The sequence below is a fragment of the Fonsecaea pedrosoi genome, assembly GCF_000835455.1.
Source record: "Fonsecaea pedrosoi CBS 271.37 unplaced genomic scaffold supercont1.9, whole genome shotgun sequence".
Classification (NCBI taxonomy): Eukaryota; Fungi; Ascomycota; class Eurotiomycetes; order Chaetothyriales; family Herpotrichiellaceae; genus Fonsecaea; species Fonsecaea pedrosoi.
Window position 1 is genome coordinate 703,102 of NW_013550607.1, and position 15,039 is coordinate 718,140.

Here is a 15,039-nt window from a genome sequence, read left to right on the forward strand (position 1 = left end):
GGTACCGCATCGCATCATACCTCACACCACCGCACCTCCCCTCTCTCGGGAGTCACTGAGAAAAAGGAGATCACACCGTGAACGTGAGCCAGACTACCAGAAACAGGATGAGATGAGAGACAGAAACTTTTGAAACTCGAATATATGAGAAACCCAAACAGCCAACTAACTAACTAACCGACCAATCGACCAATAAATACGTTTCAAGCCACCGTAGGCTAGAAGACGAAATAAAGATATATGTTGAAAGGAATCCTCCAATCCGATAACAGTTGTCCCTTGTCCCTTGTCCCTTGCGTGTAACTCTACTCGTTCTCACTCCCCGTCCGTGCGTTTACTTTCGGTTCCTTACTTATGTATATATACGTGTGTGTGTGTGTGTGTGTGTGCGCTCGTCTACGTGTGCTATTCATGTATTTGAAAGATCGAGAGTTGAACTCGACGGTTATTCCACCCAGGAGAAGAGCCTCATCCGACTCCTTTATGGTGGTGGTGGTGGAGACCATATTGTGGCGCTGTCTGATAGATAGACAGACAGGCAGACAGATATGCAAAGTGTGTCTACGGTCCTGACCTCAGCGCAGCCAGTATCCCTTGCCAATGGACATGTACATTGCCTTTTCCCGCCACGTCTGGAGACCTGCGGGAGGTGGTGCCGAGGCCTTGCCTTTGCCCTTGGCTTGACCTTGGCCAGTCTGCCGTGGGGGACACGGGCTTTGTAGGGGTTTGGAAAGGCGCGCGGAAAATGCGGATTGTGATGGAGACGGCGAGGGCGAGGGCGACGGAGAGGGCAGAAGCTGTAGCTGCGACTGAGGCACTCTGGAGTCGAGCGTCGGGTTCGGTTTCAGGATCCCGGCCAGCAAGGACGTCTGGGGCTGCACCGTCAATGGTAACTCGACGGGGCCAGAGGGCACTGACGCCGTAGAATAGAACTCCTTGGTGGGCGAGACAGGCACGGGAGTTGGATAGAGGCTCAGGCCCGGTTCGACTATCTGGTCTTGTGGGAGGACAGAAATTTCCTGCTCGTCACTCCGTGATGGAGAAGAAGTCGAGTGTTTCGTCTCCCCTAGCTTGAGCAACGCTTCCAGCTTCAGCCGTTTCGTGTGGTCCGTGAGGTCGCCGTCGAACTTGTGCTGGCTCTGCCCCCTCCCGTCTAAACTGACAGATTCCTGCGTCTCGTTGACCCCGTGGCAGGGCGCCGTCACCTTTCTCTTCCTTTCTGATCTCGGCGAAGCTGGACTGCCATCGAGCCGTAGCATCCCCTCGAAACCAAAGGTCGGGTCGAAGCACACAAAGACGAGAGCCCGCTCGGCTGAGCCCGGCTCACGCGGGGGACCGGCCATGTACACGATGCCCTCGTCTCCCAGCATGGCTTTGACGTCCCCTGCTCGGCCTTCAGGGCAGAGGACGTCGTGCAGTCCCTGGGGCGCGTCGTCTGGGGGCCACAAAGAGATCCTGCTCGGCGTGTAGGCGCGCTCTCCGTCCTCGATCTCCTGGCCCTCGCGATCGCGCCTACGCTTGCGAAGCACGAGAGCCACAGATCCGTTTGTCATGGTTGTCGCGTCTTCGACCAGAGGGCTAATCTCCTGTCTACTGGCCACACGCAACTTGATGCGCTGCCGCGGCCGCCACTCGCCTTCGATGGTCGCCTCGTCCGTCACGAGATCGACAAAGGCCTGCGCGTTGAATGAATACCCATTCCACTTGGTCCTGGCGCGGATGTATTCCTTGGGCGTGGGCTCACTAGTGCCATCGACTCGGTATTCCTCGTGCACGTACCTGTCTATGCGCACCATGGGCTCCTCCCACCGACTGTTGCTGTGCTCGTCGAGCGTGACGCTGAGGCGGTCGTTGGGCGGATGCCGCAACCCGGTCTTCAAGTCCTTGAATTCGGCGCGGCTTATGGGCTGCGTGTAGTAGGTCCGGACGGAGCGGCTGCCGCCGTTGAGCCACTCCTTGCGGCCCTCGACGACCAAAAGCTCGCCTGTCGAGTGGTCGATCTGGAAGCCCAGGTCGTTCCACGCGTCGTTGATAGGACCTTCCAGATGCTGCCGTCTCCAGATGCGCTGGACGGTCAGCTCCGGGTCCGGATCGTCCAGCCGGAACTTGATGACGTTGTAGTAGCTCGTCCAGTCGACCTCCTCGCTCTCGAAGCTCGTCTGGCTCGTGATGGCGTAGAACTCGTCCTGGTGGACCGTGAAGCAGGCCGTCGACCCAATCTCGGACCCGTAAAAGTCCCGCAGCTGCAGTGGCTGCCCCGTCACCGACAAGCCCGTCTCCAGACTGTGGACGTGCAGCAACCACTCGTGATGACTGTGGCTGCCCATCGCCGAGTGCGAGCCCAGCACCACGAAGCGGTCATTATTGCGGACGAACAGCTTGTTGCTGGACCGGATGGGGATACACAGCCGGACACGCGGGTGACGTCCCCCACTGCCGCCACCGCCATTTTCCAAGCGAGTGGACGATGTCTTATTGTCGGCTATATTCAAGGCAAAGATATACTGGCCAAAAGGCCCGAAATCACACAGGAGAACCACCACGCCCGCCGCGTAACTCTGCACCTGGACCGACTTGATCGACTGCAAATCTACAGCCTTGTCCTCTCCCCTGGTCGTGACGCTGATCTCCCGGGCAAAGACGCTGCTGTCGAGCACCTTCTCGGTCGCTCGACGGCTGTTGAAGTTCAGAATCCGCAGGCCGTTCGCCGTCGTGTAGCACAAAATGCCGAAAGAATACGCAAAGCTGCTGGCATATGCTATAATACATGCCGAATAGGGCAACGCCTGCTGCAAGGCCGACTGAGAGTCGATGATCCGGGACAGCGTCTGTCTCGGACCGGGCGCCGCGGGAGACAGGGCGAGCTGTACCCAGAGACAATGTCGCAGACTTGCCTGGTTGCCGGTCAGCCAAGAAGGGGGAAGGGCTCGGTTACCGATGAATAGACGAAAGCCCCTACAGGCAGAGGAGTGGAATTGAGCCTACCTGGATGGCATGCTTTGCGGTATTCTCATCCTGGAGATGTCGCCGCAGAGACTTGCACGTCTTTGCCAACTTGTCAAACGACCGCACGTCGAGCCTGGTTGCGATTTGATGGTGCACATCGAATGGTAACTGGACGAACTGGGAGAACATGCCCTTCGTCGACGACAGCAACGGCAGCCACGCAGAACAAGTGGTGTAGAGATGGGAATCACCTCTGACGTGAGCATGAGGGAACGACGGTAGCAGAGCAAGAGAGGCTGAGAACAGTAGGAACACAAGACCATTATCACATCCAAGGCACCGCGTGGAAGGAGCAGAAGCAGGGCAAAGCAATGAGGCTGAAAATGTGATGTTTCCCTTGTTAGTCGTGGATGTAAATATGAGAAGCCGGAAGCTATGGGGTTAGGGTAGGGGGGGCATCTTTTAGACTAAGACAGAGCCTCACAGTGGCCCACCCTGTCGATGGATCGTCCCGGACATTCGTGGCGAGCAAACAAGGGAACGGTGAGAAGAGACGGAGCCCGATTCCAAAAAGGAACCTGACACATGGTTGTTGTTCGCTCGACTACAAGTAAGCTGCTGTGTAAGACTAGTTTCGGGACAGGCCTAAGGCAGGAAAAGATCCCATTAAGCCCGGTGCTCCTGTCTTTGCATTTCCTGGGTTTCAGGTATATGCGGATGGGGAAAAAAGCTAGAAAACTAGGTTGGGACAATCGAGATGAAGAAGATGGATCATTGGTTGAATTGAGGAGAGAACGAGAGCAGAAGAGAACATTGGAAGGTGGTGAAAAGGGAAAATGAACCTGGGAACAAATCAAAACGAGACACCCATCAGAGTGTCAGGGTGTTACCTAGTTAGGCTGCAGAGCCGCACACGCACGTCCACACATGCGCACATACGATGAAGTGGACTCGGTTGTGGCGGTGTCAAAACATCTCCCCTACTGGTCGATACAATGGTGGGCCGGCCAACCCTGCCTTGCCTGCCTAGCCCCTGCCTGCCTACCTACCTACCTCGCCTATTAAACCCCATCTTGCTACGGTACAAACTAAATAGGATGTTAACATGTAACTATGTAATACTCGGTACCCAGTGCAAACCCATTGTATGGCCAGCCTGATTGCACAATTCCAAGCTAATGTCGTTTGCAGGACCTCCACTGAAAAGACAATACCACTACGAGGTACCGAGTACGCATTACCGACTAGTCCAGTCCACATCCTCTTGGCCTAAGCATGTCCTCGTAAAGTCACGATACGCCGCAGCACCTCCGCAGAGCCGCATACCTTCTCCTTTCCAGGGTGGTACGGTGCCACCCAAGAGTCTGGTCGTCGACGACGTGGACTCATCCAGCTCCGCCACGGTCTCTGTGCAGTGTGACTCTCCCGGTTTTGTTGCTCAAAACCGCTGAGCCTGCAGCAATTTCCCACTCGTCTGGAAAAGCCGGCCGCTGCCCGCTGCCCGCTGCCCGCTGCCGAGCGGCGTGCGAAGCCTAGACCGTGGCCCCAATTGTCCGCAGCTGAAAACAAAAAAGTGAGTTCAGTCGCTCGTGTCGTCCCGTGTGCCAGATCCAAATCCGGGGTACGTCGAGCAATAGATTGTTGAATTCTCTGTTGTTGGGTCTGCGGTATCCCGAAAAGCTCACCGACTTGGAATAGCCCGTTTGGACGGGCCCCCGGCTGTCTCATCATGCATACGTTGTTGCGCTAGAGTCACAAGATTGATGAGCGTGCAGGACTTGCTGCAGTGACTCAGTTGCGCATGACAGAGTTCACGGGTGCCACGCGCGAGGCTGTTCGTCGGCAGGGACGTTCGGGTCTGCGAGACAGCAGGACTCGACAAATCATGGTCGGGATGCCAGAACGAGAACGGCGAAGAGCAGCAGTAAGCTCTTATCCAAATGGAACGAGACACAGGGAGAAGAGAAGCAGAGGTGGTGTGCTGGCATTCAGGTCATGACTAACGTTGTCGTCAGTGCTCCGCCGTCTCGAACAAATTTTGATACACGAGCAGAGAGTCACAGACAGTGGCGAATAGTAAGGTGCAGTGCAGTGTAGTGGCAGTGATGGGCATCAGCTGTCGCAGTATTCAGATTGTGTTTTGTCCCACAGAGCGGGCTGTGCTGCCCTGCGCCCGTCTCGTGTTGCGCCCGACCAACGTGTGCAGAACTCGAGCCGAGAATGTGCGACTCACTGCGCCTTGCGAATGACCTTGTAGTCTGCAACGGACTTGCAGCTCCGGGTGATTCAGAGGAGCATCAAGGAACGGAGAGAAAAGAAAAACAAACGGAAATTCAAATTCATGGCGACTTATAGGAGAGTAGCGCAGTGCGCGGTGGGCGCCACCTTTGCAGCCTTAGTCTCCGTGAACTGGTCATGGGGTGAGAGTCTGCGTATATAATTGGTTCCACGGCCTCATCTCACACTCCAGTACGATAACACCAACATCTATTTGTCCAGCAAGCAGTGGGGTTGAGGTTTTGGAATGCGGGAGGGAAACCATACCGCAGTATTCTAGGTTCGCGAAGCATCCCGGCTGACAACTCGTCCAGCATGGCACCCCGGAATCGATGGCTAGAGATTTAGTCAAGATTCAAGACCTGGGTTGATTGGTTTTCCTTGGTTCCGCAGAGTTTCACATCTGTCGTGTCCAGTGACGCGCACATCGCTCAGCTGGCACGGTGCTTCTTCATCAGGCATCGTCTGCAGAGAGAGAGTTGATCTTATATGGCACACCCCATCTAACCCTTGTCCCATTTGCCGTACCGTACCCAACTGTCATACAGCCCCTTGAATATAGTTCTGCTGCTTGGATCTAGACCTGCATTCATGGCCCTCATGACGTCTCTGTCGAGGGCGTCCATGACTCGATACATCCCTGGCATCAACTGGTCCTTGATTGACGGGTTGATTTGCCCATCAAGGACACATCGACAATACTCCATGACGAGATACTGCATGTGCTGGCCTGCCAATTTCCGGGCTCGATTCACGACATCATTCAGCTCGTTGTGGCCACGCTTATTGGACAATCGTGCAGCCGACACTGTGGGATTCGAGATTGACGACAGGAGACGAGCAAATTGCTCGGCCGAGGACTGCGGCAGGGATTCTGCAGATTCGTGCAGCCACGTGGGCAGTGACCTGCCGAAGCACTTGATCGCATTCGCACTGCTGCCTCGGTGACTTTCCAGCGCTCTCTGACCTGGCCAAAACAGGCATCGCAGAAGGCTTTGTAAGATCGGGAGTAACAGATGATAACGATCGGTGAGGCGTCTGCGGTGTCTTCCAAGTATAGCTCCAATGACTCCACATATCCGTCGATAAATGTTGGCCGGTGTGGGGCCAGTATCTCGATCTCTGATCTGTAGAGATCGGGCTCCGTTGGGTTCCGCAGAGGCGACGGCGTGCAGAGATGCCAGCAGCCGATCCAGGACTGATTGATTCACCACCATTGGATGAAGTTCGAGTGCACTTTTGCAACTTTCCAAAGCAAGAAGGAGGCCGGTGGTGCTGAGTCGCGTGGTTGCGGTGTTCATACACACCACCTGCGCTAGACCCTGAGCCAACGTCGGGTATCGCACTATGTGTTGTGTCTTGATACGCCCTAAGATGCAAACCATAAACACCGCACATGCTGGCTGACATTCCACTTGCTCGCTCCTTTTGAGAAGAAACTCCAGCGTCGCAGGCCAGCTGGCCGGCTCGAGTTGGCAAACGAATATCTCTGCTTCAGCAGCAAGAGCGGCGGCGCTCTCGTTGGTGTAGGTGGCCAGAGGCGTGATTAACGAGGACAGCTCTTGGACGTGTCGTTTCTGTGGCGCAAATGGAGAGTTCGTGCACTGACGTCGCAGAGAGAGCTCCATCCGCCAACTCTGCCTAACAGCATATTCCTGCCCAGTGTATGCTTCGATATGCACGAGGTTTTCCTGGATAGCCGACACAATATCCCGCAACTCGTTGGTTTGACCAGCTTTTTCGAGGGACTGGAGCGCGTCGACAATTGGCTGTAGTCTGAGGAGATTCGCCGAGTTTGCCGCGTCAGGAAGAGCTTTGTCAGATTCTTCTCTGACACGCGCTACAAGGGCTGCTTGTAAGAACTCGACGTCCTTTCGTTGGTGTTCGCCGTCCAGTGCGCTGGCCAACCGATAGGCGAAATCGAAGAAAATCCGCAAGCAGGAGAGTGGAACAGAGCCCTTTCTGCGAGCCTCTTGTTTTTGAACAGTCATTACCAGGTAAGCCAGGGCCTCCGTCGCGGAGGATTTCGAGACGGTCAGATTACGTATCAAGGTTGACTGGAAGACCTGGGCTAAGATGCGTCCGGCCGTCACATACGACGACACGTATGTCTGGCTGTCCGTGAGCTTTACTTGCGAAGACTCTCCATCATCGCATTGGAGGACAACCACAACAAAGTCAGTCCACTTGCGCCATTCTCTGTAGTCAATGAACGCACCAGGGAATGTCGAGTCGAGCCGAGTCAAGAGGTGCAAATCGTCTGAAATGGTCTCGATTTTTGCCTGCTTCGGCTCGTCAAAAAGCCGACGGAGTGTCGAAGCCACGAATTTTTTGATCATTGGCTTGCTCAACTTTTCCATTGACAGGCGATGCAGAAGTCTCATGCAAACCTTTCTGCTTCCACTGGTCGACCACAGGTTCTTATCAATGCACTCGAAAATCAAGCGTCGTAGAGCCGGAGTCCGAGAAATGTCCTCAACTTCCAACACAGCCAGCAGAAGGTCGTGCAAAGCTGGTAGAGCATCGCTTGTGGAATCTTGTTGCAAAAGCTGGAAGACCTTCTCGAGGCAGGCCTGGATGAACGCGCCAAAGCTTTCGGCGTACATTGAGAACAAGTTGGAGCTTTGTAATAGTCTGCCAACGCACGCAGCCACAAGATCATGGACGTTGTTGCACTTGGAGCGACGCCCATCCCACAGGATTACACGATCTTGATTCAAGCGCTGCAACAGATCTGCTAGATGACTCGCCTCTGATTCCAGTCTTGGTTGGTATTGCTTCGATTGCGAAGCCAACTGGACAAGGAGAGAAAAGCATTCGAGACATTCAAGATACCTGGCCACGTGTTTGCCTGTGTCAGCCTCTTGAAAGCTCCGAATGTCCTGCAGAGACACGAAGTGGTTGGCAAAGTCTAGCAACGACTCGAGGTCAGCAGGCAGCGCCTTGCCATCTAACGATTGCACCACAAGTCCAATCAGTCTCCACAGCCTCCAGCGTTGGCCTTGATAGTCCGACCTTCGAGACAGAGCATTCTTTGCCCCGTGTAATAGAACAACCAGTTGGTGTTGGTCGAACCCTGGGTTTCTGACTTCGGATAATGGGCTTTCCAGGATGGCGCAGAAGATAGCCAGCCTTGCAAAGACTTCCGCCGTAGAGCCAACCTTGTCGGCGATTTCGGCGATGGGCTCAATCAAGCCTTCGAGCATCCGCTGACCCATGTTTGGTGGCGCATATACAGCGACGAGAGGTTTAAATTCGTCGAAGACGTCTTCGTCCTCCCAAGCCAACACAGCAGAGCAGTCTTGTTGATCGTGTCTCGACGTGTAACGGACCCTTATTGCTTCAGCGAGCATTCTTTGCCAGCCAATAACGAAACTATCCAGATCTCTGGAGCGGGCAAAGCTTCGGAGCAAGGGCCGAATAATTTGATCTCGCACAAGGTCGTACGCAGTTTCATAGACAGTGCTTGATTCAATCCGGTCCAAGACTTGTTCCAAGAGGGTTGTGGAAGTGGAGAGTCTCGAGTGCGATACTAGGATGTTCACATCCAGCTGAATAGTTGTGGCCAAAAGACTCCAGGGCACCGATTCCGTGTCTGTAGCTAACATAGCCTGAATGACGTAGGTAATTATTTGCAGGCCCAGTTGCAGCTTTCGTTTGTGAGCAACTTCGATCAGACGCTCCGTTGATTGCGCCCACGTATCCTCAACACTAGCAATTGAGCCAGGGGGAGGAGGAGGTGGTTGGAGGACTCCAGTTGATGTGATGTGCGGGATACGTGGCCAGGTGATATGAACAAGCCAAATAAACAAGGAGTCGATATACGGTTGCTCCTGTTGTCGCCTGCGGAAGTCTAAAACGGGCATCGAGCGCACAGCTACGTCGAGGATAATCCAGGAGAATTCCTTGATGCCTAGGACAGAATTCGGCCCGAACTGTTGAGATGTTTCGTTCTCTGCACAAATAATGAGGTTGTTGTATGCTTTTAGCAAAGTTTCCATGTGCTCGAAGAGCAGAATGTCCGTTACGACCCTCCATTTCTTGGTGAATTGTTCGTTGAACAATGCTCGCAGGGGGAAGACGACATGTAGCGCTATCAGGCGCTCAAGCGCCGCTCTGGATTGCGCAAAGGGTCCCTGGCTGAACTTCGGTCTGGCTAGAATGTCGACCAGACGCAGACAGGGGAGAAGGCAGTGCGAGGAGAAAGCCTCGTCCTGCACATCCGCCTTTTTCTGGAAGGTAGGGGCAAGCGCGTCCCAAGAGGACAGTAATGTCTCTAGTATCGTAGAAATGAGAGAAGGATCTAGGGTGCCAATGCTCTGATCAAGGATACATGCCACTAGCTCAAGCAAGCTACCCAGTAAGGCGGAATGATCTGTCCGCGATGCGGTCTTTGTTAAAGGGGTACGAGTTGCGCTTCGGGGAGGAGTGGAAGACGTAGAAGACGAGCCGACACAACGACTACCTGTTTGCAAAGCCAACCATAGCAACTTTTGCTGGGAGAGCACTGCACATGGGTCGTCCACTAACGGGGACAAGCATCTCCGTTTGGCTGGACGGCCACCGTTTTCGAGATCACTGTCCTCCATTGCGATCGGACTGAGTCGAGTCTCTAGGGAAAGAAGCTCTCGATTGAAGCCAACCAGAAATCGCGGGAAGTCTCGCTCGAGAAGAATATCTGAGCACACATCGCCAGGTATTGAGCAAATTAAATTGAGGAGGAGGGACCAGAACTTCGGGGATAGGACGAAACTAGACACCCATTAGATGTGGATCGAATCGATACTGCAAAATGTTTGTCTCATACCTTTTTTGAGAGGCCCCGATCTTGCTTTCTCCATTCTTCGCTTTGTCCAAGGCTCCCAGTCTCTTCAGGAGCCAGCGCAGAACCCATTGCTCTTTAAAACCGTGCGATGCGGGAGACGCTTCAAATATGGGATCTGTGGCGCCTTGTGCAATAGTAGCTTCGAGGTTGAGCCCCAGGATGCTGGCAGCTTCTTCTAATATCTTCTCTGGCTGTCCTTGGGCTTTTTCCAAGCCGGCCATCTGGGCCTCGAACGATTCCTTCGCCATCTTGAGGGTGAGGGACTCTTATCAGCACACATGACGGCAGAAACCTGACTTTGACGGATATGGTTGCATGGTTCGGCAGCGGAAATTTTCACGGGACATATGAATACTATGGAGTACTCTGCGATGAACGAAGCTCGAGTTGAATCTGGAAAATTTGGCCAAGAAATATGGCGGACGGCTAGGGAGATTTTCCCTTTCAGGACTAGACCCTGGCTGCTTTACGGGTATGATTAGGCTGTACATCGCCGTGTCCATCAAGTCTTGAATGGAGCATATCAAATGATGCAGTGTTTTCCTCCAACGACTGTTTGCAGCGGTACAAGACTTAGATCTGCGGAAGCGATCAATCTCGAATCAATCAAGGACTGATCGTAGTAGACGAAGCTGGTATCCTGTCCTTATCCGGGCATGTTGTACATTTCAAAGTGTATACCATCAAGACGATAACGACAAAGAATGGTAGCGTCGTGACCACCGTCTCCGAACCAACCTCGTCAGGGATTTTTAGCGAGAGAATGCTACCTCAAGCCCAGTCACCTGTTCTTGATAAAATACATGCTCGTAGTCTTCCGAGAGGATTGAGAAATGCCAAGCCAGGCTCCGATTGGCTTACCTTTTTTCTGTGAGCTGGTTGCTGTTTCCGCTCCGAACTGCGCAGTTTGCCAAAAGCTCCCCCCAGTTTGAACAACAGCTCGTAAACCTTTTGTTCATCTTTCACGTCCACGAGGCAACACATATCCTTGGATCACCAAAAAGGTACCGTGTGCGTTTTCCCCCTCTCGGGCCATTTGAACTAACAACCCTTGCAGTTCTCCAAGATGCCGGACGACAACGTTTCAGGCCCTCCCTTACCGGTGGCTAAATCGAGACCAGTGAGCGAAGCTCTGTTGAACGAGAAGGTATGTGTACAACAAGGGCTGGTGGTGGTTCGAAGCTCCTCACCCTAGAACATGCTCGCGAAACAACCTGCGGACAGGATACAGCATTCGTCCCGTTCCCGCTCAGCACTCAGAGTACTAAAGAGTAAATTGCTGACACTTTACGCAGTGGGATCGCGCAGTTTCGTCCTTGGTCATCAGATCCGCGCTCGGCTTTTCGTTCGGTGTCATATTCTCAGTACTGTTGTTCAAGAGAAGAGCGTGGCCAGTATGGCTTGGAACCGGCTTCGGCGCCGGAAGAGCTTGGGAAGAAGCTGATGGTGGGTCGATTCTCCAATGGTCGCGAGATAAGTCAAGCAGTGATACTGACGGTAATCTAGCAAACTTCAAGAGAGGCGACACATTCAACACGGACGGGCTACGAAAAGTACGGACCGATAGGTAGTCAGATCACGGAGGCGTCTTCTGTTTTCCCCGAAATCGCATTCGACAGTACAAATGTGTACAACATGTACAGAGCACCTCGTCAAGAGGAACCAATGGTGCCTTTAAGCGGTCTGAATTACTGTATCCCTCCATTTCTGCCTGTCTCCCAGCCTGCACGGGTTTCACCTGCTCGCCTTCTCGTTCTCAATTTCTCTGCGAAGGTTTTCCAGATCTGCCTCCCGCTTCCTCAAGTGCGACTCGAGACCGTCTATTTGCTCCGCTACCAGTGCAAGATCATCCCTCAGCCTCTTCAAATCACTGCCTGATTGATTCCCTTGTTCCGAGTTGAGTTCGACGAATTGTCGTTGCTTGTACTCCAGCAGTTGCTGCGCCTCGCGCTTCACGAGCGTCCAATTCGTTTTCCCTGGTTGTCTAGGGCCTCCGTTCTCTAATCGTTGCTTCCGTCTGCGCTCCGAGGCCGCCATCGCCGCTTCGTGCTGGGATTCTAGCTCGCGCAGCTCGCGTAGAAGTCTGACTTTCTCAAGCTCCTCATCCTCCACCACGTCTGAGAAGTCGGTACCTTTGGGCTGGTAGGAAGAGCCGCCCCTTCCACCAATGCGGCTCAGATAAGCGTCTCCAAATTTGGCTTTTCGCCCTGTAGACGTCTCTTCATCGTATTTGTTCGGTTTGTGTCTGACATTATCGATCTGGTAGTCGATCTTGTTCCCCTCAAAGCTCGCCCTCAAGCTCGGTGGCACAGAACGCGGTATCCGAAAGCCTTCGTGACGGTAGTTTAGGATGTGTAAGAACGCGAGACAGGCATCCTTCGAGATGGTATCTCGACCACTCGTGTTGACGAGGTTCCACGCACTCCGCACATCTGTGTCCGGCACATCCAGGCTGGAGTAGAGCGTGTGCAGGCTCTGGAAGCTGATCTCCCCTCTCCGGTCTTTGTTCGCAGAATAGATCTCCTCGTACTTTCGCTTGTCGCTAGGGTTCATGTACCAATCGAAACCATCCTTTAGTCCAGTGTCTTCTTCATCTTCCTCGATTCTATCGAACTGCGCCTGCTGGTGTCCGGTCAAGGCCCGGTTCGCCTGGACAAGGTGGGCTTTGGACTCGGGAATGAGCCAGTCAGGTAGGCTGGGCGGCACATCCTGGTATTCGCCGTTGACAAGATCGAAGATGAGTCGCATGGCGACACAAAACTCCTCGAAGTCCAGCTCGCCATCCCCATCGACATCCGCAAGATCCCATACACGCTCGAGCTGGTCATCTCGCAGCTGCGAATTCCGGAGGACGTTGGCTGCGGCCTGGTTCGTCAGGCGCGAAGAGGGTGTGGCAGGTTGCTGGACTAGTGAGGAGAAGATCTCCCAGTATCGGTCGATTTCCCATTTCTCGATCCGCTTCGTGCCTGACATAGTGGACAGATGGGTTGCGGAAGAACGACTTGGACAAAGAACAGATACAGCAATAAAGGATAGGAACAGAAACTTTGGGAAGACGCTCAGGAATACAAAAGAAAGTATGAAGTTCTTGCTTTCAATCACAACCCGCCATATAGAATCATCTGAGAAAAGGATATCATGAGCAGCTGTTGGGTTCAGTGCACGCACCTCATCTCCGTGTGAACAGGCAAGCAGTTAGATTGTCAGCGGTCCGCAGGGCGAAACCCTCCGGCCGCTTTACCAAGGGACTGTTGCACCTGCCACATGGAGCCTTGCGACGATCCATGACCACGCCGCTTTTATCAGTGGACATTGTCCATACTCGGCCGTGCAAATACGCCTGACGTCTTATCCATGTGCCCGCTATACAGAGGTCGTTGAGCATGTCCCTATCATGAACTACTGTCCCCCTGTTGCATCAATTATATACCACATGTTGCAGCGGCTCTACACCCCTGACCCGAGTGCTTTGAAAAGTCCATCCTTATTCACGTGATCGACCTGCATACATCCAATAGTTTTGCCAGTGTCGAAATCCCTGAGCATTTCAAGAGATGGACAATCACCGTAGACCAAAAAAAGAAGGAAATATTGAGTTGCAAGCACCCAGTGGGCATCGTCATGCTCGATCCAGTTGTTCCGATACCGCGTTCGCTGCAAGTACCAATCGTGTGTGTACCTGATGGAGACAAAATTAGCCTTGGAAGCATTTCAATCCACACCACTGCTTCATTTGAACCTCAATTCAGAGAAATCGGCTGCCGCCGTACTTTCTTGTGGGCTTTTCCAGGGACTGGCCCTTTGACTTTTATAGATGCACGACGTATCGCTGGTAGCGGTACACAGGGCTAATGAGGCTGTGCTTCTCTGCCGCCCGTGCTGCCGCTGCGGTCCACTCTCTATTACTTCCTTACCTTACACGCCTTGGCTCTCGTGTCTTTTCGACTTCATCTGCAGGCTAATGTTACTCATGTTGGAGTTTAGTGCAGGCATATCTACTCGAGGCAAATTCTGTAAATGGTACGCATTGAGTCCCGTACCACGAACTATCAACAGGCGTAACAGGTGCGGATTTTGCCTTGTTTACCATCCTGGGTTGCTATCACACGACCAACCAACAGCGATACACTTTGTATATGCATGACATCAAGACGGGACCATCACGAACAATGGTCGATAGTTTAATGACAGCCGCAAAGCCATGCAAGATTGCCGTTTGTGAACGGGAAGCTACCGGACGAGGTTAGTGTGATGCCTGGTCCACCCGCTCCGCCCAAATCCACGCCCCGTTGAATTCAGCCTTACCATACGCCTGTGGGCGCTTCAAGGCGTAGCCACCAGAATGCGGCAAAGGATATATATGTCTCTGTCGAGCACACGGCACGGGAGACGATGCAAGTAAACTCTGTACACGCTTTCCAGAATTCCCAAACACTCTCCAAATCCATCACCAGAATGTATATTTCCCTCGACAAACGCGACTTCTCAAGCAGCAACGGTGGCATCACCCTCAGCACCACCGGCATCATCAGCATCTGCATCATCGTCGTCCTTGTCATCACGGCGATAGGTTCTCTCTGTCTAGCTGATGCACGGACGAGAGGACAGCGCAAACCGGACCGCGAGCAACGAAGACAGGGTCCTCGTCGTTCCGCTCAACCTTCGGACAGGAATTCTCAGAGCCTCGCCAACAGCCCAGTCAAATCTCCTCCTCGGGCACATGTGCTCGACAAGGGCTATGCGCCTTTGAATTCGGAGCCACCTCCAGCTTATCAAGCATGAGTGGCGCATACAACAACAGCAACCTGCTACCAAGAGTGCGAGGCACTTCACACCAATGCAATGCATTCTCGGTGAATGCATGTCTTGGAGGCACCACACTGGGGCTCGGAAGAGAGGGATAATGTGTTCATGTCCGGTCAAAATCGCCAGGGGTGGCCGGTCTTTTCAGTCTTGGAGGGTAAAGAGATACTTGCCATTCTTCAATAATG

General features: G+C 53.4%; 5 protein-coding genes across 5 annotated transcripts; 2 read left to right on the forward strand and 3 right to left on the reverse strand.

Annotated features, from left to right (window-relative positions):
- Window positions 1-575: 575 nt before the first annotated feature.
- On the reverse strand, window positions 576-3,135 carry Z517_12356 (uncharacterized protein; the record flags this gene model as incomplete). Its single annotated transcript, XM_013422770.1, has 2 exons — window positions 576-2,894; window positions 2,986-3,135. 2 exons carry the CDS (start codon window positions 3,133-3,135, stop codon window positions 576-578), a joined length of 2,469 nt encoding a protein of 822 aa, XP_013278224.1.
- A 2,591-nt stretch (window positions 3,136-5,726) lies between these two features.
- On the reverse strand, window positions 5,727-10,296 carry Z517_12357 (uncharacterized protein; the record flags this gene model as incomplete). Its single annotated transcript, XM_013422771.1, has 2 exons — window positions 5,727-9,975; window positions 10,031-10,296. 2 exons carry the CDS (start codon window positions 10,294-10,296, stop codon window positions 5,727-5,729), a joined length of 4,515 nt encoding a protein of 1,504 aa, XP_013278225.1.
- Window positions 10,297-11,114: 818 nt separating this feature from the next.
- Window positions 11,115-11,619, forward strand: Z517_12358 (uncharacterized protein; the record flags this gene model as incomplete). The annotated part of the gene is made up of 3 exons (XM_013422772.1): window positions 11,115-11,195; window positions 11,344-11,494; window positions 11,555-11,619. The coding sequence occupies 3 exons, from the start codon at window positions 11,115-11,117 to the stop codon at window positions 11,617-11,619; spliced, it is 297 nt and encodes a 98-aa protein (XP_013278226.1).
- Window positions 11,620-11,782: 163 nt separating this feature from the next.
- Window positions 11,783-13,021, reverse strand: Z517_12359 (uncharacterized protein; the record flags this gene model as incomplete). The annotated part of the gene is made up of 1 exon (XM_013422773.1): window positions 11,783-13,021. One exon carries the CDS (start codon window positions 13,019-13,021, stop codon window positions 11,783-11,785), a length of 1,239 nt encoding a protein of 412 aa, XP_013278227.1.
- A 1,482-nt stretch (window positions 13,022-14,503) lies between these two features.
- Z517_12360 (uncharacterized protein) lies at window positions 14,504-14,830 on the forward strand (the record flags this gene model as incomplete). The annotated part of the gene is made up of 1 exon (XM_013422774.1): window positions 14,504-14,830. The coding sequence occupies one exon, from the start codon at window positions 14,504-14,506 to the stop codon at window positions 14,828-14,830; it is 327 nt and encodes a 108-aa protein (XP_013278228.1).
- Window positions 14,831-15,039: the final 209 nt, after the last annotated feature.